This window comes from Acipenser ruthenus, chromosome 31 (assembly GCF_902713425.1).
Source record: "Acipenser ruthenus chromosome 31, fAciRut3.2 maternal haplotype, whole genome shotgun sequence".
Taxonomy (NCBI): domain Eukaryota; kingdom Metazoa; phylum Chordata; class Actinopteri; order Acipenseriformes; family Acipenseridae; genus Acipenser; species Acipenser ruthenus.
Window position 1 is genome coordinate 3970097 of NC_081219.1, and position 27471 is coordinate 3997567.

The 27471-nt window shown below is 42.9% G+C and overlaps 1 protein-coding gene across 5 annotated transcripts in view; it reads right to left on the bottom strand.

Annotated features, from left to right (window-relative positions):
• The window catches only part of LOC117396900 (DENN domain-containing protein 1A-like), a 426143-nt gene that overhangs the window by 317842 nt on the left and 80830 nt on the right, over nt 1-27471 (bottom strand). For all 5 annotated transcript variants that reach the window (XM_059005297.1, XM_059005295.1, XM_059005296.1 and 2 more), the window contains exon 3: nt 15385-15428. In XM_059005297.1, coding sequence (XP_058861280.1) covers nt 15385-15428 — 44 coding nt within the window. The remainder of the gene's footprint in view (nt 1-15384; nt 15429-27471) is intronic.

The window sequence follows — 27471 nt, forward strand, 5'->3', positions numbered from 1 at the left end:
CCCCTCCTCACTGATCAGTACCTGCACTCGACTCCCCTCCTCACTGATCAGTACCTCCACTCCTCACTGATCAGTACCTGCACTCCACTCCTCACTGATCAGTACCTGCACTCGACTCCCCTCCTCACTGATCAGTACCTCCACTCCACTCCTCACTGATCAGTACCTCCACTCCACTCCCCTCCTCACTGATCAGTACCTGCACTCCACTCCTCACTGATCAGTACCTGCACTCCACTCCTCACTGATCAGTACCTGCACTCCACTCCCCTCCTCACTGATCAGTACCTGCACTCCACTCCTCACTGATCAGTACCTGCACTCCCCTCTTCACTGATCAGTACCTGCACTCCCCTCCTCACTGATCAGTACCTGCACTCCCCTCCTCACTGATCAGTACCTGCACTCGACTCCTCACTGATCAGTACCTGCACTCCCCTCCTCACTGATCAGTACCTGCACTCCACACCCCTCCTCACTGATCAGTACCTGCACTCCACTCCTCACTGGTTAGTATCTGCACTCCCCTCCTCACTGATCAGTACCTGCACTCCACTCCTCACTGATCAGTACCTGCACTCCACTCCTCACTGATCAGTACCTGCACTCGACTCCTCACTGGTTAGTATCTGCACACCCCTCCTCACTGATCAGTACCTGCACTCCACTCCTCACTGATCAGTACCTGCACTCCACTCCTCACTGGTTAGTATCTGCACACCCCTCCTCACTGATCAGTACCTACACCCCTTACTGATCAGTGCCTGCTCTCCCCTCACTGATCAGTACCTGCACTCCCCTCCCCTCCTCACTGATCAGTACCTGCACTCCCCTCCTCACTGGTCAATACCTGCACTCCCCTCCTCACTGGTCAGTACCTGCACCCCTCAATGATCAGTACCTGCACTCGACTCCCCTCCTCACTGGTCAGTACCTGCACTCCCCTCCTCATTGATCAGTACCTGCACTCCACTCACTGATCAGTACCTGCACTCCACTCAATGATCAGTACCTGCACTCGACTCCCCTCCTCACTGATCAGTACCTGCATTCCCCTCACTGATCAGTAGAACCTCAGGGTTACAAGCACATCAGGAATATTTATTTATTTTTTATTTATTTATTTCTTAGCAGACGCCCTTATCCAGGGCGACTTACAATTGTTACAAGATATCACATTATTTTTACATACAATTACCCATTTATACAGTTGTTTTTTTTTTTTACTTGAGCAATCTAGGTAAAGTACCTTGCTCAAGGGTACAGCAGCAGTGTCCCCTACCAGGGACTGAATCCACAACCCTCCGGTCAAGAGTCCAGAGCCCTAACCACTACTCCACACTGCTGCCCAGGAATAGTGGGTGTTCAGAAAGAAGTACCCATTTTCAATGATTTAAAGCATATGTAAATGTTTATACATTTATCTTGAGGAATAATAAGAGAACAACAATACCGGTATACAGCATTCCCTCTATCTTTCAATATCTGACTTGCACATAAAAAAACGTCATATTTAAAACAGCGAATTAGTAAGGGCCCATATACATATACAATTACAATTAACATACACAATTACATGATCGAATCATGAAATAAATGGAAAACTGTACTGTATATTCCCTTCAGTCACTGCAAGTATAACTGTACAATGTTAAATGTGCTATCCATGAGATACTTTATAGCAATGTTTTTCAGGAGTAAATGAAAATATTAATGTGAGAATGCACTTTTATTTCAAACAAACACTTCACGGAGTAAAATTGTAAAATAAATAACCAGATTACAAAATGAAGCCATAGCAAAATAGTACACATATCCATTTTGTAAATAGAAATGTAGTCATTACGGAACGGGTATGTACGTCCTAAAGACCCGAATCCTGAATACTTTATAAGAAAGCTGCTCTTTGAGCCTGTGATGCAGTCGTGACCCCGCCCCAGAGGGATCAAAAGGACTGCAGTCACAGATCTCAGCATCATTTTCCTTTAAGCCTGCTGCGAACCAGTGACTGTATAGGTTAATGGTTACATTTCTATTTGAGGGAACCAGGGTTATTATAATAACCTAATGTTCCCTTTCAAGTATTAAATGTAACCACTACTGAATGGGTGAGTATACCCAAGCCGTCACAAGGGCAAGATTGCACAACGATCGGAATGCTACAAGGCTACGCCGAGAGGCTGTTTTGTGCGTTACCATTTGGCACCCCAGTAAAAGTAGCTAGGGTGAAAAACTGAGGGATAATTTCACTATGCCTGTGTTGTAAGGGTCAACTGGGAAGTCGCCCTTAACATTCTAGCTCCGCGTGGAGTGCAAGATGCGCCCTACAGCCTGGAGATCGCAGGTTCGAATCCAGGCTATGTCACTGCCGACCGTGACCGGGCTTCCTCGGGGGCAGCGCACAATTGGCCGAGCGCCACCCGGGTAGGGAAGGCTTAGGTCGGCAGGGCAAGTCACGGTTCACTGTGTACCAGCGACCCCTCTGGCCAAAAGGGCGCCCACTGCTCTGCAGTGGAGCCATCAGATCTGTGTTGTCCTCCGGCACTATAGGTCTGGTGGCCTCGCAGTGTGAAAAATGACGGATTGGCAGGAACACGTTTCGGAGGACGCGTGTTCCAGCCTCCATTTCCCGAGTCGCCAGGGGGTTGCAGCGGTGAACCAGGATACAAATAACAAATGGGCATTCCAAATTGGGTAGAAAACCGGGGGAAAAAAACACATTGGTGACGACTACATTTTAAAATAAATAAATACATAAATAAAAACTCTAGTTTCAAGGGGTTTAAGGATCCATGACATTTAGCCTGTAGAACCTAGTAAAGGTATGGGGAGTAGCCCACACCGTTGCATTGCAAATGTCCTTGACAGATGCACCCTGGAATAAAGCCCACAAAGTTGCAAGCCCCTAGTGGAATGGGCAGTGGGCTTTTCTGGAGGGAGCAAGTTGGCCAACTCATAGGCAGTCCTGACCATGTCTGCTATCCACTTGGACAGCCGCTGCTTAGATAGGGCTTGACCACAGGACTTTGCCCCATAGCAGACAAAAAATTGTTCAGACTGCCTCCAACTTTTTGTCCTGTCAACAAAATACACCAGGCCCTGAACTGGGTAGAGCGTATGGCGCTGTCGCTCCCTGTCAGACTGGAAAGGAGGCGGATGGAAAGCCTCCAATTCCACAGGCTGATTGACATGGAAAGCCAAGTCTTCGGCAAGAAGGCAGGATTGGTACGGAGTGTGACCTTTGTCCTGGCCTCTGTAAAAATTAAGCAGGCTTTTGCGATAGAGAATGCCTGCATCTCACTCATCCACTTTGCGGAGGTGATAGCAAGCAAGAAAGCTGTTTAAAAGATAGCAATTTCAGCTTAGCTGAACGCAGGGGCTCAAATGGAGACTTCACGAGTGCATTAAGCACCACGTTTAGCCTCCAGCAAGGGAAAACGTCCTTCATAGGCAGCCGAAGCCAACGAGCCAGGAAGTGAGCTCCTGGGGAGGCGGAGTCAATCTTGACATAGCAAGCTGAAATAGCTGCCAGATAGACCTTTGACGTGGAGGGGGATTTCCCCTCGTCAAAAAGGTCCTACAGAAATTGGAGTATAACTGCCATGGGCAGGTTGAACCCATGAGGCAGACACCATGTTTGGAAGACGCCCCATTTGTACCTGTACTGGGAACGTGTGGACGCTGCCCTGGCATTTTGTAGGGTGTCAATAACCCTGTTGGTAAGTCACAGATGGCTCAAATGCAACAGATCAGGGGCCAGACCCAGAGCTGCAAGTTCAATGGGTCGGGATGCCATAAGGTCCCCGTGCCTGGCTGAGCAGGTCCCAGTGCATCCACGGCTGGCCGCTCAGGAGCTGCATCAGGGTTGAAGAGCAGATTCTCCTGGACCAATAAGGGGCTACTAACAGCACCTTGGCCCGGTCCCGTCTGATTTTCTTCATACACAGCAGGAGCAGTGCGAGCGGTTAGAAGGCGTATAACAGATGCCTCGGCAACTGGCCACCGTGAGAGGAGGTTCTCATGTGCCCACAGCAAAAGTTTGCGGGTTCAACTGATGGAGACAGATGGTGGTTGATGTAGGCCACCACTGTTGTGTTGTCTGTGTGTATAAGCACATGTCCCCCTTGAACCTTGTGTAAAAAATTCTACAAGGCTAGGTAATCTGCCTGCAGCTCTAAATCACTGATGTCAAGACCCTTTCATGGGGGGTTCCACACACCTTGCACACCCCGGCCACTCCATACAGCGCCCCAGCCCAGGCTGGATGCGTCCATGGTGACAACCTCCCTTCTGGTGACACTGATTAGCGCTACACCTAGGCGTAGATGGGCCGGCTGTTTCCAACAAGAGAGTCCCCTTAGACAGGTGGGACACTGTCAATAGGCGGTTGCGGTTCAACGTGGGTTGAAGACCCTGCGATTGAACCAGGCCTGCAGAGGGCGCATGTGCAGGAGATCCAACGGAAGGGTCTGGGAAGCTGCTGCCATCAAGCCCAGAAGTTTCTGGAACATTACTATCGTGAGTGCGGCTATTCTCTGCACTCTGCCGACCGACAGACTGGCTAGCATGGACTCGGAGTCCAAGCACATTCTGAGATAGGGGGCTGTCTGGGAAGGCGTGAGCTGGCTCTTCACATGATTCCCCCTCGTGGAATGATCTTCCTACAGATGTCAGGACTGCCCAGTCCCTGACTATCTTCCGGCGCCTCCTCAAGGCTCACCTCTTCAGACAGAAACTCCTCTTTTCCATCTGGACACTTATCACTCTTCCTTAAATGCACTTTACTTGCTCTTATCTGCTCCCTATTTTCCTGCATTTAATCCTGTACTTTAGAGTAGTGTAATCTGTCAAGTGTCATTTAATCTGTAGTATTTTGTATTTAATTATATCCTGATGTAACTATCACTGACAATGTTATCTGCTCCGTTATTGAATCGTATTTTGTCATATACTTGTACTTGCTAAAACCAAAGTCGTTGTATTTTATCTTGCTCTTAATTGTATTAATACTTTCACTGTGATTCTTGAAATGTATTTTTGTTTACAACTGTAAGTCACCCTGGATAAGGGCGTCTGCTAAGAAATAATAATAATAATAATAATAATAATAATAATAATAATAATAATAATAATAATAATGATTCACCGTAAGGCCCAACCGTTGGAGGTGGCAGGTGACAAGCTCCGTGTGGGCCTCTGCCTGTGCTGGAGACTTGGCACAAATGAGCCAGTCGTCCAGATAGTTGAGTACTCTGATGCCTTTGAGTCTCAGTGGGGCCTGGATAGCTTCCCTGCACTTGGAGAAGGCACATGGAGCTGGGGAGAGGCCAAATGCAGGACCCGGAACTCGTAAACGGTTCCCTGAAAGCAAACCGCAGATACTTCCTGTGGAAACGGCGTCCCTGAGACCCACCGTGGTGAACCAGTCACCTGGCCTGATTGTCTGTAACAGCCTGTGGCAGGAAGATGTCACAGCCCAGGCTGGTAAATATCAGGAAGAGACTCAGAGGCAGAGAAGCCAAGTTTTAAACGCGCTATTGCGCTTTTTAATCAATCAAACAAATTAACAAAATGGTACAAACACTAACCAAAACACAAAAGGCACAAGGGCCAAAACAAAAGGACTACACAAAACACTGATGACTATAAATAACACAGGACAAACAGCACAGCACTGAACATGAAAACACTTTACCACATACAGTGCCGTGAAAAAGTATTTGCCCCGTCTGATTTTCTGCATTTTTGCATATTTTTGACACTGAATGTTATCAGATCTTCAACCAAAACCTAATATTAGATTAAAGGGACCCAGAGTGAACAAGTAACACAAAAATTTGATACATATTTCATTTATTTATTAAAGAAAGTTATGCAACACCCAATGCCCCCGTGTGAAAAAGTAATCGCCCCCTTAGACTCAATAACTGGTTACGCCACCATTAACAGCAATAGCTGCAACCAAACGCTACCTGTAGTTATTGATTAGTCTCTCACAGCGCCGTGGAGGAATTTTGGCCCACTCCACCATGCAGAACTGCTTCAACTCAGTGACATTTGTGGGTTTTCGAGCATGAACTGCTCATTTCAGGTCCTGCCACAACATCTCAATGGGATTTAGGTCTGGACTTTGACTAGGCCATTCTAAAACTTTAAATTTCTTGTTCTTCAACCATTCTGATGTAGACTTGCTTGTGTGTTTCGGATTGTCTTGCTGCATGACCCAGCTGCGCTTCAGCTTCAGCTTCAGCTCACGGACGGATGGCCTGACATTCTCCTGTGGAATTCTCTGATACAGAGCAGAATTCATGGTTCCTTCAATGATGGCAAGGAGTCCAGGTCCTGATGCAGCAAAGCATCCCCAAACATGACACTACCACCACCATGCTTGACCATTGGTATGAGGTTCTTACTGTGGAATGCAGTGTTTGGTTTTCGCCAGACATAACGGGGCCCATGTCGGCCATAAAGTTCCACTTTTGACTCATCTGTCCATAGAACATTGTTCCAGAACTCTTGAGGATCATCCAGGTGGTTTTTGGCAAACTTGAGACGAGCATTCATGTTCTTCTTAGTGAGCAATGGCTTCCGCTTTGCTACTCTGCTATGAATCCCATTTTTGCCCAGTGTCTTTCTGATGGTGGAGTCATGAACACTGACCTTAGCCGAGGCGAGAGAGGCCTGCAGATCCCTGGATGTTGTTCTAGGGTTCTTTGTGACTTCCTGGACGATTTTACGCCTTGCTCTTGGAGAGATTTAGGCAGGACTGCCACTCCTGGGAAGATTCACTACTGTCCCAAACATTCTCCATTTGGACAATATGGCTCTGCCTGTGGTTTGGTGGAGCCCCAGAGCCTTAGAAATGGCTTTGTAACCCTTTCCAGACTGATAGGCATCAACAACTTTTTTCCCCAGAGGTCTTCAGGAATTTCTTTTGTTCGTGGCATGATGTGCCTCTAGACCCTGTGTGCTGACAACTTCACTCTGATGGTAAGGGCCAAAGTTAGGTCAGATTTATATTATTATTATTATTTATTTCTTAGCAGACGCCCTTATCCAGGGCGACTTACAATTGTTACAAGATATCACATTATTTGGGCAGGGCTGGCCCAAATCAGGCCTGGTTGTTAACCAAAGTACTCAAACAGCTGACCCTAATTATCCCTTTAAATCGGGTTGAGTTAACTAGGGGGGTGTCACAAAGACGGCCAGAGTGGGTGGCGTCAGACCAGAGAGGAATACACAGACAGAGACGGTGGTGATGATGAGCTGAGTGCAATGGCTGCACTCAGCGTTTACTAACAAATAAAAAGGTTTAACAGTACAAAACAGGACACGGCACTGGTAGCCAAAAGAAACATATAAACAAAACGACTAACCACTAAACAGACGGTGCAGGACAGACGAACAAACACGGTGAGTGAAAACACTTATCTTTACGATCTTTTCGCTTATTTTAACTCTCCTTCTCCACACCCGTTCTCCACTCCCGAACACCTAACCCTGACTGAGTGCTACGTGTCTCTATATATACTGTTGTGCTGGGATTCAATTACTAATTAATTATTCACTTGAATCCCAGCACGTGAATTAATTCTGTGCAACCCCGTGCTCACATATTACATTTTAAATGCACGTGCGTGATGTGCAATCCCGTGCCTAAATACAAATATACACTTTTTAAATACACGTGAAACACAGACCCGTTTATATCCCGTGTACCAATCTATACACCAACATTTACACACGCAACATACAACACATAACACAAATGCACACAGGGGCGGGGCGCTTTGCCACATATACCCCCCCTTGTGCGCAGCACACATGGCCTCAACGGCCACCTCCCCCCTTAAAAACCCAGCAGTCCAGGACAAAGTCTCGGGCTGGGAAGGGAGGCTTCAGTGGGCCCATGGCTGGCCATGCTGTCAGCACCCCTGCCGGTAGTGGCACGGCTGACAGCCTGTTGGTCCCGTCCTGCAGCGAAAAAGCTGCGGGGGCAGGTGGTCCCCCGACCTCCCCCTTCTTCGTAGCCGGCAGCTCCCTCCTGTGGGGCTCCGGCCACAAGAACTCCTGCAGCGAAACTGCTGCTGGGGAAAGTGGTCTCCAGACCTCCTCCCCCTTCTTCGTGGCCGGCAGCTCCCCTTTCTGGGGCTCCGGCCACCGTACTCCCTGCGGAGGTACGGGCAGCAGAGGCAGCTCCTGCTCCTCTGCTCCGGGCGGTGGCGGAGGCAGAGGCAGCTCCAGCTCCTCTGCTCCTGGCGGTGGTGGAGGCAGAGGCAGCTCCAGCTCCTCTGATCCTGGCGGTGGTGGAACCAGCAGGCATTCACCCTCTGCTGGTGGAGGTGGGACCAGCAGGTATTCACCCTCTGCTGGTGGAGGTGGGAGGGGCAAGCAGTCCTCCCACTGCGGTGGAGGTGGCGGAGGTAGAGGCGATGGGGCTGATGCTGGCCACTCAGAGGGAGGCTGTGGCGGTGCTGGCTCCCTCTGCTGTGGCGGCTGGGCATGTGTGCGCCGTGCTGCCTTCAGCAGCATAGCTCGAGGCTGCTGGGGGACACCAGCATCCTGCCCTTCTCCCCCCCAAAAATTTTCAGGGGGTTGAGCCTGTAACTCCTCCCCTTCTGGCTCTTGGGACGGCACCAGCAGGTATTCACCCTCTGCTGGTGGAGGTGGGACCAGCAGGCATTCTCCCTCTGCTGGCAGCTTGGGTCCTACGGCTGTGGAAGCCCCGACTTCCCTCTTTTTGGGCAGTGGACGCACCGACTCCTCCCTTTTGGGCTGTGGACGCACCGACTCCTCCCTTTTGGGCTGTGGACGCACCGACTCCTCCCTTTTGGGCTGTGGACGCACCGACTCCTCCCTTTTGGGCTGTGGATGCACCGACTCCTCCCTTTTGGGCTGTGGACGCACCGACTCCTCCCTTTTGGGCTGTGGACGTTCGGGCTCCCCCCACTCAGGCGTAGGACGTTCGGGCTCCTCCCACTCAGGCGTAGGACATTCGGGCTCCTCCCACTCAGGCGTAGGACGTTCGGGCTCCTCCCACTCAGGCGTAGGACGTTCGGGCTCCTCCCACTCAGGCGTAGGACGTTCGGGCTCCTCCCACTCAGGCGTAGGACGTTCGGGCTCCTCCCGCTTGGGCTGTGGACGCTCAGGCTCCTCCCATTTGGGCTGTGGACGCTCAGGCTCCTCCCGCTCGGGCTGTGGACGCTCAGGCTCCTCCCATTTGGGCTGTGGACGCTCAGGCTCCTCCCGCTTGGGCTGTGGACGCTCAGGCTCCTCCCGCTTGGGCTGTGGACGCTCAGGCTCCTCCCGCTTGGGCTGTGGACGCTCAGGCTCCTCCCGCTTGGGCTGTGGACGCTCAGGCTCCTCCCACTTGGGCTGTGGACGCTCAGGCTCCTCCCGCTTGGGCTGTGGACGCTCAGGCTCCTCCCCATAACTGCGGAAGGGACAGTGGGCGAACAGGTGATCCTGGTCGCAGAGGAGGCACCTCGACGATGGCTTGTTACATCGCCGTGGATGCCTGGCCCTTAGGCGGCACTCCTCCTCCCTGTCCTTCACCTCTTTATCTGTCTCCCGCTTGGGCTGTGGAGGCAAAACCAGCAGGCATTCACCCTCTGCTGGTGGAGATGGGGACAGCAGGTACTCCTCTGCTGGTGGTCCTGCTACCTGGGCTGCTGTTCCGTTTATCGTTGCCTCCAGGTAGCTGAGGAGAAACTCCACACCTTCCTCCAAGGTGTTTGGGGTGTGTTCCTGCTGATAGGCCTCCCATCTCTCACTGTCCATCATCCACAGGGCCCGAACGACTATGGGCAGAGCCTGGGCCTCCAGCCCAGCATTCTCCAGGAACCAGTCCCGCCATTTTGTGGCGTCTTCTGCCATTATATATATATATTTTTTTTTTTTTTTTTTTTTTTTTTTTTTTAAACAAAACCCCTCCTGGTCTGACGCTTGGAGGCGCGGCTATCCCACGATGACACCACGTGTCACAAAGACGGCCAGAGTGGGTGGCGTCAGACCAGAGAGGAATACACAGACAGAGACGGTGGTGATGATGAGCTGAGTGCAATGGCTGCACTCAGCGTTTACTAACAAATAAAAAGGTTTAACAGTACAAAACAGGACACGGCACTGGTAGCCAAAAGAAACATATAAACAAAACGACTAACCACTAAACAGACGGTGCAGGACAGACGAACAAACACGGTGAGTGAAAACACTTATCTTTACGATCTTTTCGCTTATTTTAACTCTCCTTCTCCACACCCGTTCTCCACTCCCGAACACCTAACCCTGACTGAGTGCTACGTGTCTCTATATATACTATTGTGCTGGGATTCAATTACTAATTAATTATTCACTTGAATCCCAGCACGTGAATTAATTCTGTGCAACCCCGTGCTCACATATTACATTTTAAATGCACGTGCGTGATGTGCAATCCCGTGCCTAAATACAAATATACACTTTTTAAATACACGTGAAACACAGACCCGTTTATATCCCGTGTACCAATCTATACACCAACATTTACACACGCAACATACAACACATAACACAAATGCACACAGGGGCGGGGCGCTTTGCCACAGGGGGGCAATAACTTTTTCACACTTGAAGATTGCATGTTTGATTACCTTGCACACCAAACAAATGAAAGAAGCACCAAACTTTTTTTTCTCAGACTCCCTCTATGTACTACTACAACCCACAAAAAAATCTGACTACGTACAATGTGAAAAATGTGCAAAAACGCAGAAAATCAGACAGGGGGCAAATACTTTTTCACGGCACTGTACCTGTACCTAACACCAGCATTACTTCCAACACACTCACCCCTTTCTCACCTGTGATCACCCTATTTATACAGCTGTGGATGTTTTTACAGGGGGGATTTTAACTGCCTCCCTGTCACCACTATTCCACACACACACAAAAACCCACATCCCTGTGCTCACATACCAACATACATTAATTCCCCATGATACATTACCCAAACTATACAAAATAAACCAAAAATACACCCAGGGACGGGGGTACCCCGTCACACATCTCCCCCCTTTGTGCGCAGCACACATGGCCTCAAAGGCCATCTCCCCCCTTAAAACCCCCAAATGCCTATAGTCATGGGACAAGAACAGAGGCATCAAGGGGTCCACGGGCGGCAATGTTGCCAGTAGCAGTGCTGCAAGGTTGACAGCAGCAATACTGTCAGCGAAGTGTAGACAGTGGAGCAAGGTCCTCCTCCACTGGTAATGTTGCCAACAGAAATGCTGGCAGCGGGGCGAGTTCCTCCTCCCATAGCAGCACTGGCAGCGGAAAAGCTGTCGGTGGCAATGCTTCCACACTCAGGGGAGCACACCGAGTCCTTCTCCCAGCCCCCATCGCTATCGTTTCACACTCAGGGGAGCACATTGAGTTCTTCTCCCAGCCCCCATCGCTATCGTTCCACACTCAGGGGAGCACATTGAGTTCTTTTAACTCTTCTTTTATACCTTGATTATTCAGTTAAGCATCTTTGTCGGCAAGTATGTAGTTTCATAGATATGTAAACAAATATTTACACAGCACTTTAAATTAAATGTTTCAGAGTCTGTTTTTTTATTTAAAACAAACAGTCTTTACAAAGTCTTTATGAAGGTTTTCATATGGGGTATTTATGGGGGATGACCTTCATCACATTTCCTACTCCTTAAGATCCCCCCCCCCCCCCGTAACTCCTGGGTCAGGAATGAGAGAAAGGAAGTCCGCACTCACACTCTCACGCCCTGCCTGGTACTTCACTTCAAACCGGAATGGTTGCATTGCAAGGTACCACCGGGTAACCCTCGCATTGGAATCCCTCATCTTTCCCAACCGTTGTAGTGCTCTATGGTCAGTTTCAAGATAAGTATTATCTGCTTGGAAGAGTCAAGTGCCCATTTAATAGCCAGACATTCTTTTTCAAAGGTTGAAAATCTGACATCTCATGGAAACAGTTTCCTGCTGATGTAAGCAACTGGTCTTTTCTCCTCTGGTTCTCCCTGCAACAACACAGCTCTGAGACCAACTGCACTGTGAAAGATTTATTCAAAATCAGGACTAAAAACAGGATTTGAAAAAAAAAAACCTTTAAGCTAAAAGACTTTTCACAGGTCTCCGTCCAGATCACTTTGTTAGATCCTGTCTTCCTGGTCAAATAGGTTAGGTGTGCTGCTTTGCTGGCAAAATCCGGCACAAATCTTCTGTACCACCCGCTTAACCCTAGGAATGACCTAACCTGTTTCTTTGTTGTAGGCCTCACAAAGTGACTTCCATCTTCTCCATCTGTGTCCTAAGGACTCCTCTTCCAAGGACATATCCCAGGTAACATGCTTCTGGTTTCGCTAGTGGGAATTCACTGTCAATACAGATGCTTTTATCCTCTGTCGGACGGATGACACATGGGAAAGATGGTCCTCCCAGGATGACTATACCATCAAGGTAAGCTGTGGCATAGTTTTCTGTCCCTTGCAGTACTTGGTCCATTAACCTTTGGAAGGTCACTGGTGCTCCATGAAGACCGAAAGGCATCACGGTGAACTGGTAAAATCTAAAAGGCGTTCTACAGGCTGTATATACTTGACTTTCTTCAGCTTAAGACACCTGCCAAAAGCTTTGACAAAGATCCAGGGTGCTGATGTACAGGGCTTCTCCCAAGTGCTCCACCAGATCATCAATGCGTGGCATTGGATAGGGGTCGAATTTTGATTTAGAGTCTTTTAAAGTAATATGGTGTTCCACCATCTTTGTGTGCATTGGCTTTTCAGGGGATCCACTTCTTCAGCAAATGAATGTGGAAAGTTTGCTTCTTTCAGGCATCTCTATCTCATAGTTGACTGACCCCACTCTCTTCAACACCTTGCCATTTTGCGAGAAGCTTACTTTCTTGAGTTGTTAAAGTAATAGAGCGTGCTCTCCTGCCTCTAGGGTACGGGATCTTGCAGACTAGTCATACCATCTTTTCTGGGTGTGCTGGGGCTACTTCACGTTCTCTTGGGCAAATGTTGAGATCTTCTCCAGCTGATGTCGCATCTGGAGACATACCTCACACAACACTCATCTGAGGAGCTGCTGGTGACGTTTCCCAGGGCTCCTTTCACAGGTCTTCCGGAAAGGAGCTCAAATGGCGAGAACCACGTGCTAGCTTGTGGCACCTCTCGGTAGGGTTGCCGAGTCTTCCAATTAAAAAAAAAATTATAATAAAAAAAACAAACTGATTTTGTAAATTTAAAAATCTTTTTCTTTTTAATTATATTATATGCCATATATATATATATATATATATATATATATATATATATATATATATATATATATATATATATATATATATATATATAATATTAATATAATATTAATAGTACCACAGTTGTAGCGCTCCCTCCAAATACTGTAAATGTAATGTTCTTAGGATGTTGCAAATGGTGGTTTGTGAATAGTTACATACCAAACCAAATTACTCAAAATCTCAAATGAATACATTATGAAATCTCAAATGAAAGCAAATTATTTATCATTGTGGCATAATCTAAATGTGAACTATAATATGTTTTGCCTTCTAAAAGGCTTTCTGGAGTTTCATCACGGCCATTATTATTACATCTTTATTGCATCATGCATTGTCATGTTAACTACATTTTAATGTGCATAAGAGTGAAACCCTGGCTCCCTGAAATAGACATGTAACCATTCCCCATTCGGGGAAAAGGGAATCCCCTTTCACACTTAACTAGGTATTGCATCAGCAGGCTTGTCCTTTACACTCAGAATGATACATCCTGAGTGTAAAGGACAAGGTCAAGTTTTCAATGACACACACACACACACACACACACACACACACACGTATATACAATTGCAGACTTGTATATGAAAAAAGGTTATTCACTAATGTATTACGTGTAATAATATTGTTTGTTAAACTATACTTATTAGTCAATGAAATCTCTCATTGATGGCTGGTGTGTTTGGGGCTGACAGCAGTTTAAGGGGATTTCCAAATATTCCCCCCTTTTTAGACACATTTTAGACTATCAGATATCACTTAAACCAGGGAGGTACTGATTAAAAACTTGTAATTACAAGATGCGATTCCCTGCTTTTACATGCATCTTCAATCTATGTGCTGTTTTAGTACCAATTATTGATAATGGGAAAAGCGTCTTCTGATAATCTGAAATGTTGAACTTCTCCTTGCGTTTTAAGAACGCTAATTGCTGGCCAGAGCTGCAGTTAGTTTGCTGTATATGAAACAAGCTGTGATTAATTTAATCTCCATTATTATGTAATACAGTATGTATGTTTATATGCGTAATATTATAAATTAATAAGCTCTGAGTTATACAGTTATAACAAAGTTATATGTCAATTTTATAACACAAAAATAAGTGAGGATAGTGCAGAATTTTAAGGATAACTATAACTATGGCAGCTTATCAGAGAGAAGCTGTTACTTGCACAGAAAACGAGTCTCTACTAACCTATGCCTAGTATAGATTTTTATAAGCCCTTTACAAATATCTCTTCAGACAGGTACAACCAATTTCAGACATAATAATAAGAATAGCAATACAAATATAATCATAAAATACCAATTGAAAGCAATTGCAAAGCTACATGGATACATCTCTCGGGTCATATTGGCATTATGTTACAAAATAATTTCCAAAACAATTAAACATCAAAGAGTGCATTGTGTACCTTGATTGGACATTATTTCTTAACAAGCAAGTAGCTTCAAAGTTCTTTTAATGGGGTTTACATTTCCCTTACTGTTTTATGGGGTTTGCAATCATTCTAAATGTGGTTCTGGGTCTGTTGCTCCAATGTTACATTTCTTACCATTTTTCTCTAAATCTCTAGCTTCTCTGGAGGATCCTCAGTGCCTGCACTGAACAGCCTTCCTCATTCCATTCAAGTCATGTGGCAATGTGACCTTTCAACTCCTCTCCTACCCTCTCTGTATATGTAGGTGGCACTGGCAGGTCATATTGTCACATGACTTGAATAGAATGAGGAAGGCTGTTCAGTGCAGGCACTGAGGATCCTCCAGACAAGCTCAAAGCCAGATTCAGAGGAAAATTATCATTCGCTGTTGGAGCAACAGAATCACTCTGAATGATTGCCAAAATTATGAAATATAAAATAGAAATGTAAAAAAATATATATTCTATTAAACTAGGTACTTGCTCTTTAAATATGTATTTTACTGGGAATACACCCTTTAAGCATTCTATCTTCTCATGAAAAACACAAATCATCAATCTTGTGTCCAATGCATTACACTGAACAGGCTGAAGAGGAGTGACTCCACAAAAACAAAACTGTCCATGCACACAAAAAAGCAGTTCATTCCACACTCCGAACCTGGTCGCTGTAGTCATCAGGGAACTGCCGCCGCACCTCAGGATCTGTAAATAATTGACAGATAATATTAATTGGCTTTGGATTAGTGAGCAAGTAGAGTATCACACATTAATATTTGATCAGAAGATGATACAGGGACCTTGGCAGGGGATCCGAAGGGGCAGCTGGGGCTTTTATGCTGATTAGACCAGGAAAGAACTATTCAAGATGCTCCCCCTCCACTCCTCCAGGAAGACTTCTCCCTTTAGCTTAACGCTGCTATCTAGCCTAACACTGCTATCTAGCCCAACCTCCTACTGGCAGCAAATTGCCTGCTAGATGTGCTGCCAGAAAAAATAAATAAAAAATCACCACTTTCAGCCTGCTTTGATTGTTATTTTATTAGCTCCCACGTTCAGGCAATCTACAGAGACCTGCATGATATCCAGTATGTCCTGAATTTGGGATACGTTGCAATCCTCTGATGTTTCAGACACCAGTTTCTAACAGCGTGCCACATTGTTATCAGAACTTGACTTCTGAATAATAAGGGGAAGTGCTGCAGGGTTCATTTACCGTGTGGAAATCTTCCAAAAAAAATTCTAAGCAATTCCTGCAGGCTAATTAAAGCGGTGTCGATCCTTACACAGCGTGCATGACAACAGTATTAAAGATTTAAGAGGAGAAGAGAGATGCTGCTGGAACAGAACATGACAACAGTGCCCCTCTCATCTAGCATACACTTTCATTTGTTTTGTCAAATTAGTTTTACCGTTACATATTGTACAAGTGTCTGCCAGTGAAAGCGAAACACAACGCCTTCATATACTCCAGGAAACACATTCAAATTCGATCACTACCGTAAATGACAGATAAAAGGGGAGTGTGAGATTTAAAGAGAACGTGCTTTGTTTTAAATCTTGATGCACTTCATCTAAAGCAGGGGTGTCAAACTCAGTTCCTGGAGGGCCGCAGTGTCTTCTGGCTTTCGTTCCACCCGAGCTCTCAATTACTTAATTGGTCTAATTATTTGATTAACTGGACACATTTAACACTTCTCTTCAGGCCTCAAAACGTTTCATAGGTAGTGTACCTTGAATCAAGTGCATTTCTAAAACCATTAACTGTAAAAGACCTTGAAAAATATTAAATATGTCAAATTCAACAAATAATTAGATCAATTATGTTAACTGAGAGCTTAAGTTGGAATGAAAACCAGAAGACCCTGCGGCCCTCGAGGACTGGAGTTTGACACCCCTGATCTAAAGAGTTCTCTCTTTAAAAAAGTTGTCCTTTAAAGAGAAACTTGGTATGGGTAATAAAATCAGAGTTTTCTTAACATGTATATTCTTCTCAAAAGAGCTCTCAGAATCACATCTAACCATCACACTGTGGTATTTCTTATTGAGGCACACATGCACAGGAGGTAGTAATGTGAAATAACATTCTTGACAGATGTTTTGCCTACAAGTCTTTCTCAGTGTTTTTCAATGTATGGAGTGTTGCAGCGGGCAGGATAACAGTGACACTGGTGTACAGCATGGGGGGCAGGACATGATTCTGAGACGTGTTGAGACCACTGGGTGCTTTAAACTTCGGACTTTCAAGAAGTCATCAGGATGTGATAATAATATAGAATTAAACCAGACAAGAAGAACAATGCATTAGATCACGCCGATACTGTATACCCAGAACAAGCCAGGTTGCATATATAGTAACGTTGTATATTAACGTTCAGGTTTTGATTTTCTTTACTCAGAGCTGTGTTCTGTGACCTGTATCACAGGAAGCAATAGTAAACCAAGTCATTCAATCAAGCACAGTGTATTGACAGGATAAATAGGCTTCACCTGAATCAATGTGAAAAACAAACTGTAAAACCACAAGACAGTAACACACATCCCCCGCCAGAGCCACGGCTGAAAATACTAAATCAGAGCTATCAATAAAATGAAAACAGAACTAGCAATGAAATGTTTAAGCACAATTTGATAAGCGCTTTTCCAGATATATGCAAAAACGCAAGTGTAAATGCTTTCAATAATGCTAAATAATGTTAATAACAAGTCTGACGACTGGAGCAGCGGCTCTCCAGATACATGCAGGAATGTGTGCCAAAAAGATGAACGGCTGTAGGGACAGACCATCTCAAATACATGCCCTCTGCAGGGGCTCTCATCCCTAATAATGGACACAAACATTCTTTATGCCTTTAAATAGAAACCGAGCACATAAAAAAAGAGTAGAGTTCAAGTTTATCTTTTATAACAGACTTGTACAAAGAGTTCTGCTCTTACTCTTCTCAGTCTCTCATGACTGGCGTAGTGAAAAAGCAGCTCATTAATAATGACTTGAGGGGGCCTCGTTGAGCCTAGATATTTGACCCTCCCCTGCCCCTTAAACGCATTATTAATGAGTTCTTCTTCTCTTCAACGCATCAAAGGCCAGCAGGAGTAAATGCCAAATAACTAAATGCCATGCCTTGTTTTATTTTAATTTAAAAAACAAATCTCTATAACATGGAAAACCTCACTGCTTCATACATTTCTATAATCTTATTCAAGTATGTCAAAGTGGGTTTACGGGTAAACTGCTAGCTGTGTGATGGTTCACAAGTAAACATGAACCTGGTTATTCCTGCTCATCCCAGTTTACCTGGGTGGGAAGATTATGGTAAAGACAAACAACTTCGGTGCCAAAATCATGCACTCGACAGTCCTAAGATTTTCTTTTTCTTTTCTTTTTTTTTTCAAAATCAGGTAATTATAGGTAGGGTAGGTTTATTTTTTTGAACTTTTTGTAAAAGAACCGATTTGACCAGTTCTTTCTGGACAGCCCAAAAGTAGAGTTTTTAACTTTTGAAACATCCCAAGAGATGAGCTCAAATCAAACAGCAGCACAGTTTGGAGGGGCGCCTCACAAGACAATACAGTAAACTGAGCTCAAATCAAACAGCAGCACAGTTTGGAGGGGCGCCTCACAAGACAATACAGTAAACTGAGCTCAAATCAAACAGCAGCACAGATTGGAGGGGTGCCTCACAAGACAATACAGTAAACTGAGCTCAAATCAAACAGCAGCACAGATTGGAGGGGTGCCTCACAAGACAATACAGTAAACTGAGCTCAAATCAAACAGCAGCACAGATTGGAGGGGTGCCTCACAAGACAATACAGTAAACTGAGCTCAAATCAAACAGCAGCACAGATTGGAGGGGTGCCTCGCAAGACAATACAGTAAACTGAGCTCAAATCAAACAGCAGCACAGATTGGAGGGGTGCCTCACAAGACAATACAGTAAACTGAGCTCAAATCAAACAGCAGCACAGATTGGAGGGGTGCCTCACAAGACAATACAGTAAACTGAGCTCAAATCAAACAGCAGCACAGATTGGAGGGGTGCCTCACAAGACAATACAGTAAACTGAGCTCAAATCAAACAGCAGCACAGATTGGAGGGGTGCCTCACAAGACAATACAGTAAACTGAGCTCAAATCAAACAGCAGCACAGATTGGAGGGGTGCCTCGCAAGACAATACAGTAAACTGAGCCTTGAGCAAGGTGAAGTAAGGGAAGTTTAAAGGCAAAGAAACACCGTTTTTGAAATCTTTGTAGTGTTTTATAAGTTCAAACCTCGAAGCCCTAATTATGGGCTCATTCCATGGCAGTCATCAACAGTATACAAATATATATTTACAAAACAATGAAACTTTAAAGCACATTGCTACCTTTGCCAAGTTATTTTTATGGACTCTTTGTTGTGTAAAAACTTCCCCCCAGGCTGCTTCTGTCTCCGACTCCAGTTCAGTGCTTCTGTTCAGTTAAACAAGCACAGTTCAATGCAGCAGCAACTATGGGCAGCAGTGTGAGGATAATATGCATGCATGGTCTGCTTTTAAACCACTTTCCTTCACATACATGTAAACTACAACTCATTTCACCAAACTCACAGCACCCCTAAATGAGCACCCACTACCAACCCATCTGCGTAAGCATACGGTTTGGAAAAGTGTATTTTTACTGAAATAGTACCAAGCATGCTAAATAATTATTTAAGAAAAAACAGCAATAGATAATGATAAATAACATATGCGTTAGGATATTAAAGAGGTAAGAAATGAACCTCAAAGTTGTCTTCATTTACTTTTGTTTTAATTGAGCAAACTGCATTTAAATTTAACAAAATATTTCCTTTTGCTAACATAAGGCATGCTGTTTTATTCTGTCTGGCTTGCATTTTTGCCTTTTTGTTATGCTTCAGTTTCCCCTACCTACTGTACTACAGTATAATGTCACGTTTGGCTTACTCAACAGGAATCCACGTATGACAAGCCACATGATTATGCTAGCTATGCATGTTCAGCCTGACTTCAGTGCTCCAAAACTACTGTTGTGTCTGGCACTGCGTTTGGTTAATAGCACAGTTTTTTTATGTTCAAGAAAGCAGACATTCCTGTACCCTGCAATAAAGCTTCCTGCAGCTGAGCACTGTGTTTCTTATTAAAATGTAACAAGTATTTCAATAACATACATTCCTGCCATGGTAGTAAATTCAAATTACTAGAGCCATCAGTATAATGACATTGAAGCTGAGGACCATGACATATCTCAACAGTATTACAGAATAGTATAAAATAAGCAGTTAGCAATTACATGTTTAATCACAGCTCGCATGGAAGCTCCAGAGAGGGGTCAGTGTTATCTGACTGTGAGGGAAATTAACATATGGTTCTGTGAATGGTCATTTTGTTTTTATTACTCCCCTCCCATGACAAGTTGGTAGTGACTTGCGGAGAACCCGGACTATTCATTTTCCTATGAGGGGTGTTGTTCAATGTGAAGACCTTATTGTCACTGAAAACAGTGCTGCTATAAATATAATCACCAGCAACATTATATTTGCTTGTAAATACTTTAATTGTAAAACAGTTACATTTGTATACTGGTCAAGCTTAATTCTCCACTCAAGTTCAATGATATATAAACTCTTTTTTCATAATATACTTATCTGATAAAAAAAAGAGATTTGCCTGCCAATTTATCTTCGAGAGTAAAGTACTGTAATATGGATACGCTCGGAATTCGGAACATTAAAAAAACAAGTTCAAAATAAAACAAAAAGACACAGATAGTAGAGAACGTGATGAGACCCCCGATCTGTAGATAATTTTACTGGTAGGGCTCCTGAGAACAACACAAAGCGATCTGCTGGTGAGCTGAACCATGATGAAAAACCAAGCAGTAGCAGCGAAGCAAAAAGTAAGAAAGGTGCTCGTTTCAACACAAAGGGATTCTACTTTCAAGCGGCTCAAGTATGGCTATGAGAAAAGGAAAGGCGTTTTGCAGAATTTGCCAAGATGCTATATGTGCTTACAATACTACAAGAGCTGAATCTGCATTCAGTGAGGATGGATTTGATGGATGGCATCATGCAATAGAAAGGTTTCGTACGCATGAATAATCTGACTGCCACCGAGAAGCTTCCAGTAAATATCAGGCACGCAAAATGTATTTGCAATAAGTGAAGCTAAGAAAAATGAAATGCAGGTTGCACACCTGGTGTTAAAAAAAACATTCACATTACTGATGCATCTTTCCCAGCAAGGCTCAGCTATACGTGGTCAATTTTTGGAGTTTGCTTAAGTTAAGGGGTGAAGATGTCTCTGAAATAAACCAGTGACTACAGCGAAGTAACTTCAAATCACACAACGGCATCAATTAAATACTAATGATAATGTATCAGGACGTGTTGAGAAAGGTGCTTAAGACATTCAACAGTGTGACTTTCTTCTATCATGATTGATGAAACTGCAGACATAAGCAACCATGAACACGTTTCAGTTTGTATCCGCTGGGTCAATGACACTTTAGAGGTTCACAAGGACTTTCTCTGATTCTTTGAGACGGGTGAAACAACAGCAGAAGAACTTTTCAACATTATCAAAAATGTCTTAACAAGGTGTGGCTTGGATTTTAAAAAGTGCCGGGGACAGGGCTTTGATGATGTTACTAATGTGTCTGGCATAAGGAACGGTGTGCAGGCTAAAATCTGTGAAAATCGAACCTCGCGCTTCTTATCTTATTTCACTGCTTGGCTCACTCCCTAAGTTTGGTTGTTCAGGACTGTGTGGCAAACGTATCAACCTATAGGGATGTGCTCAATTAAAACACAGAGAGGATTCATTTTGTAAGCGCATCTCCAAAGCAATTATTTAAATTTAAAAATCTGAAACCACCCGATAAACAGAACCTGCAAACATTTGCACCCACTAAATGGACTCTTCATGCAGCTAGCTTGAAATCAGCTATGGATAATTACAGCGAGCTACTTAAATTTTTGCAGATGAAAGCCGAGGAAGATCGTACTGAAGTTGGTGCCAAAGCTAATGGATTTTGTTCTAGACTGGAAACACGCATACAAGCCAGCACATTGAGCCTCCAGCAAGCACCCTCAAGTGTTTATAATTTGAGAACCACCGCTCAGTGTTTGAGGAATAGCTTTGATAGCTTTGCAACCAGCACCCCCAATCATTTGGAAAAGTTGGTGCCTATGAAAGTAGGGCTATTATAATAATACAGCTTGAGCTAAAGAATGTCTAGTGCCATTACAATTGGATAAATTAGTTTACAATTGGATAAATTAGTCAAAATAACAATAATCCAGTCTGGGTTCTTAGTAAACTGGTAGCACACGTTGTACTAACACTGGCAATACTACTACTGTAGGTAAAAAGCATTATCCAATTTAAACACAATGAAGTGGTTTAGTGGTACTGTGTAATAAATATCTATACTTCTAGCAGGAAAAAAAGAAAAAGCACTGTCTATAAAAGCCGCTCTGTATCTCCAGTGCCAGAAGTATCTTACTTTATAGCTCTGTGTTATAAAAAATTCATCAACTTCTAAACTGCGAGCTCCAAGTTGCTGAAAAGGGTCCTTTAGTTGAAAGGTACTGTGTATAAATGTGCTTTGTGTGCAGTTTTTCTCAAGTAACGGAAGACTTTTCTTACAAACAGCATCAGCATGGAGCATGTACAGAACCGGCACCCCACAGCTCAGCAAACCGGCTTTACATTGTGTGCCTGGCAGCCGTCCATGTGCGTGTCTCTCTCTATTATTATTTTTGTTTTACATTGCGTCAGCTTTATTTCACTGACTTTTAAAGGTCTGGGGACATTTTATAAAAATGCTCTGTACCTTTATTTGGAAAATAAGGTACATTGGGAAACTATGATTCATTCGAAAATGCACAGATCCTCCCCAATTCCTTTGGCTCTGATTCAAGGGAAAATTACAATTGCAATGCTGAGGAGAAAGCAGGCAAACCAAATATTGTAAAGTTAAAAATACCTGGGTACATGGCCTAGACTGTATCCTGTAGTCTTAACGGCAATCCTGACTTAGCAGATAACAAGTTGATACAAAGATTGAAAGAGTTATAACTGAGGCAAAGATGCTTCGTTACTTTTATCAGCTTTAATCGATTACTACATTAGTCAGCCTGTACCATAAAGACCTATCCTTTTCTATTTTAGTACTACAGTGATGAAAGAATTACTTAAAAAGTATACTTACTGGTTTCTGTAGAAATCTTGTACATGTATTAAGCCATCCTGAGAGTCGTTTGAAGACTTATGCTCAACAATCAGAAATACAGTACTGCTTTCCATAGAAGATTAAAAGACCGTTTCATTGAAATGAAGAAAACATCTTCAATGGCTGCCTTTGCGTTTTAAATTTTTTTTTTTTTAATTGCTTTTCTAAGTAGCAATGACATAAAAGTGTGGTGTGCAGAGATATATTTATTTTGCAGGCAGATTTTCTGTCTTTGTGCTATTACCTCAGACAGGTTTGAACACCAGTTTGACAGATGGATGGCAGTATGTAGACTCCATGTGCTGTCTTGGTTCCCCGCCAGGTTTCACAAACAGCTGACTCCAGCGTGTTCTGGTAGAATATGCTGGATATGATCGCTTCTGATATGCAGGACTATAGTTTGTTTGGCTGTAACAGTCGATAATACTCACGTACCAGCTTATGGGGCACTTGTTGCCTGTTTTACCCCACGTACACAGCTTGCTTACTAGATTGGTGATTTTCCCTAATCTTTAAATAACCAGGATTGTTTTTCTTTTGTTTTTTTGTCCCACAATTTTTATAAAAGTTGGGTTCTATTGTAATGGTCTAAACAGTGGTGGATCTACCTACCTCTGTTCTTTTGCTCTTCATTTATTATCGATTCACTTATTAGCATTCCTCTGTACAATAAAAAATACAGTCAGATTTATACAATTTTACTGTGGCGGTACTACGGCACAGTTTAGATAAAATAGACTCCAATGGTTTCGTTTAAATGGACACGCTCCACACAACTGCTAACAAGCAAACCATACTTGTCAGCACATGAACACATGGTCTATGTTAGACCATTGTTACATAATAAAAAGATTCTGCTACCAACACAAGTCGAGAACGCCAGCTCCAGCCCATACTGCAAACCAGCACCATAAAAACCAACGAACAGAGCTTTGAAATTAGCCGTAAACCACTAATCTCATTGCTCAATTCCATGGAGTTTAAACCAAACCTTTTTTTTTTTTTTTTTATAAAGGCCCCTCTCGGCAGGCTAGCCTAAATGTTAATCCACGCTGTAACCCGATTCGATTTTCCAGATGACAGGGTGGGAATATGCCACTACGAAGCACATCAGCAGCCACATACTGCTCTTTTACACATCCCCGCTCATTTACAGTTTGCACACTTTGGTGCACTCATTCCAAGACACAGCCACTGAAGAGACCTGAATAAACAGTCAGCACCTATATCACAGAATGCTAAATACAGTATAAGTGACCAGTCCACGAAACCCAACTGTCCACCAAACAACCCCTACCAACACTTCAGTGTAAAACTACGGCAAGCCAAATGATCATTAGAGATCTCAAATTAATTTATATCTCTAAATATTTTAAGATATATCTAAATCATTTCCAGATATCTAAAATACTTGGAGGTATCAAAAATGATTTGCAGATATCTTTAAACAGAGTTTTAAATGATATATCTAAAATGCATTTTCAGATATCTCAAAATATTTGAGATATCTTTAAAATTACTTTCAAATATCTGAAATTCAATTTAAGATATATCAATGATTCCTATCTATCTATTTTAAGATATCTCAAATAAATATTAAGATATCTCTAAATAACTTCCTGTTCATTTAGAGGTATCGCTAAATGGACAGGAAGTCCACTCAAAACAGAGCATTTTCACAGGAAGTCGTTAGAGATATCTTGCAATGCCTTCCTGTTCATTTAGAGATATTTTTAAATATTTTCGAGATATCTCTAAATTACAGTTTGTAATATCATGCTAGCAAAACATTATTTAAAAATATGTGTATATTAATTGTAGACATTTTGTTTTTAGATCTCAAAATGAAATTAAGATATCTTCAAAATGGTTTATTTACAGATATCTCAACTTCATTTAAAATATATCTCATGAAATCACTTGCTTCTGTATTGACTTAAACGTAAAACATTGTTTCCAGAAACTTGGGGCATGTGAAGCAGAATTCTGGCAGGTTCTCCACATTTCTAAATGATGTTGTTACAAATGCAGGCCCAAACTTTTATTTAGCTTTAAAATGTTTAGGAGGGGGCCAAATTGTGTATTTTACTCAACTTCCACATTCCACTTACAAATTAGTAACTATTTTTAAAACCAAGCTTTTCTGTTAAAACGTGTAGGAGGCTGTGTGGTCCAGTGGTTAAAGAAAAGGACTTGTAACCATGAGGTCCCCGGTTCAAATCCCACCTCAGCCACAGACTCATTGTGTGACTCTGAGCAAGCCACATAACCTCCTTGTGCTCCGTCTTTCGGGTGAGACGTAGTTGTAAGTAACTCTGCTGCTGATGCATAGTTCACAAACCCTAGTCTCTGTAAGTCGCCTTGGATAAAGGCGCCTGCTAAATAAACAAATAATAATAATAATAATAATAATAAATAAACAAACAAATGCAACTTCAGGAGGAGAAAAGCACAGAAAGTAAAATACACTTTAAAAACATGGTGTCGTAGACAAATGTCTTGTATTCACAAATACGATAGTCTACTTCAATAGCTTCATATCCTAACGTTAATGATTGTCTTCTTGCAAATTAAATGGTTCTAATTACAAAAGTACAGGTTTTAAAACGAGCATTCCAAATCCCACCATCAATCTGTGAAAACAATGTTTCATCTTTCATTTTTCAATCATTGTCTTTGAGAACTTCAGTCAGTTACCTGGTTTTGAAATACCATGCATGGATCTCCGGAAGCTACATTTTAACAATGTCAAAATTAGCGCCTGATCTTGGCACTTATTTAAATGAAGATCCTTTTTGAAAGGCTTCTTAATAACCCTCATCGAGCCTCCTATTATAATGCAGAGGTTTGGATCATTACATCTGAGGAACACAATACAATCCAGAAGGTTGTCTGAAGTGCAATCATTAGGAGGGAAGTTTGTAATGAAGTTATACAAGTTTACTAAATGAAAGTTAATCACTTCTTCCTGAACAAAATTTGATGACAAAGCTTTAGTTAAAGCTAACCTGTCTATTTCAATGTAAAAGCAGCTTCAGATGTAATTGGGCATTTCCATGCTAATGGAAACTTTACACGTGTAAATGTTTGAGTAAACTGACAAGTTTACTCAATGTAATTTCTTTGAGATATAGTGTAGATAACTTTGTCTGAAGTTGAAGAAATTTTATCTGGACATGGGAGCGTATACTATCCCTCTCAAACGTGATCCAAACATAACATGGCAAAACATGATGACTTACAGGGTGTTTATAAACAATATTGTCATATTTATGTCCAATTCAATTGATTATTATAATCTAGAAAACTTAAATATTATCCTAAGTGTGTTTTTATCACTGTAGTATGCAATTCTATATTCTAGATAAGTTTTTAAAAAAATGTGCTACGTTCATATCAGTATCTGTCCACACTGTTACGAATATAAAAGTTATTATTCAGCTCTTTAGGAAGGAATAATACTCGGTGTTCTTTTTTGTGAGCCAATTTATAACCTGTACCTTTTATTAAAACGTGTTTTTGGGGGATGCAGGATTTTGTTAATCACTAATAAAGGTTTTTAATCTTGCGTCCTGATGTCTGTCCACTCATTTCTACGTTCGTAACAACCAGGAAGTCGGTTGTAGTAAATCCCAAACAGTGCCATTCATTATTTGTTATCCGAGACTTTGACCCATGCTCTTTGACTTCTGAATGAAGAGTCGTCAGTTGCGTCGTAGTGTTATTGATCTGTTGGTGTAGGTCCTTCATGTTGCGAATGTGATTGTGGTTAGGAACTATTACTTACTTGCTGAAGTGTATAATTATTTAGTGGATTACATCTTCCATCTCTCTGGATTAATAAAGAAGGTACATGTCGATTTTTAAACCAAATTTGACAGAGATTGATGAAGCGCGTGTTTCAGTATATCTTGCAAAAAAGCTGTGCGGATGGACACGTATACCTTTCCATGTAATCATGGTAATAATAATAATAATAACAATCCACCTGTAGGCTAAACTTATCTTCTGCCTGGATCTATCCTATTTATTTATGTTATGCAGAGGTGTTGTTTATATTATGGAGAAACGTAATTCTCTCTCTGACTGTAGTAAGAGACGCTGTTTTTCCATCACTCAGCCAGAAAGCGGTTCTCCGCCCACAGTAGCTTTAAAAACAAAACTGCAAATTAAAAACAGATTAACTTTCTTTTTGTAAATGGACAGATTAAACCACCTTGTCAGGAATTGGGGAATGGCATAAGAATGAAATCAGTATTTGTACATTTGTTGTTTTTTTTTAGTGCGATGTACCATTTTGGGTAGCAGAGTGCACACTGCTGGTAAAGTGAACTCGTATCTTTTTAAGTATTCTTTGCTAATGAAAATGTTTACAGATACAGGAGTTGTGAGTTTTAAGATTGTTAACAATTAGTGATAGACATGGTGCTCACCATTGGATTGAAGGAGCTCAGGTGATGCAGGTCTGCTTGCTCTCTGTGGCAGGCTGTTGTCTGTATGGGAAGGGGAGC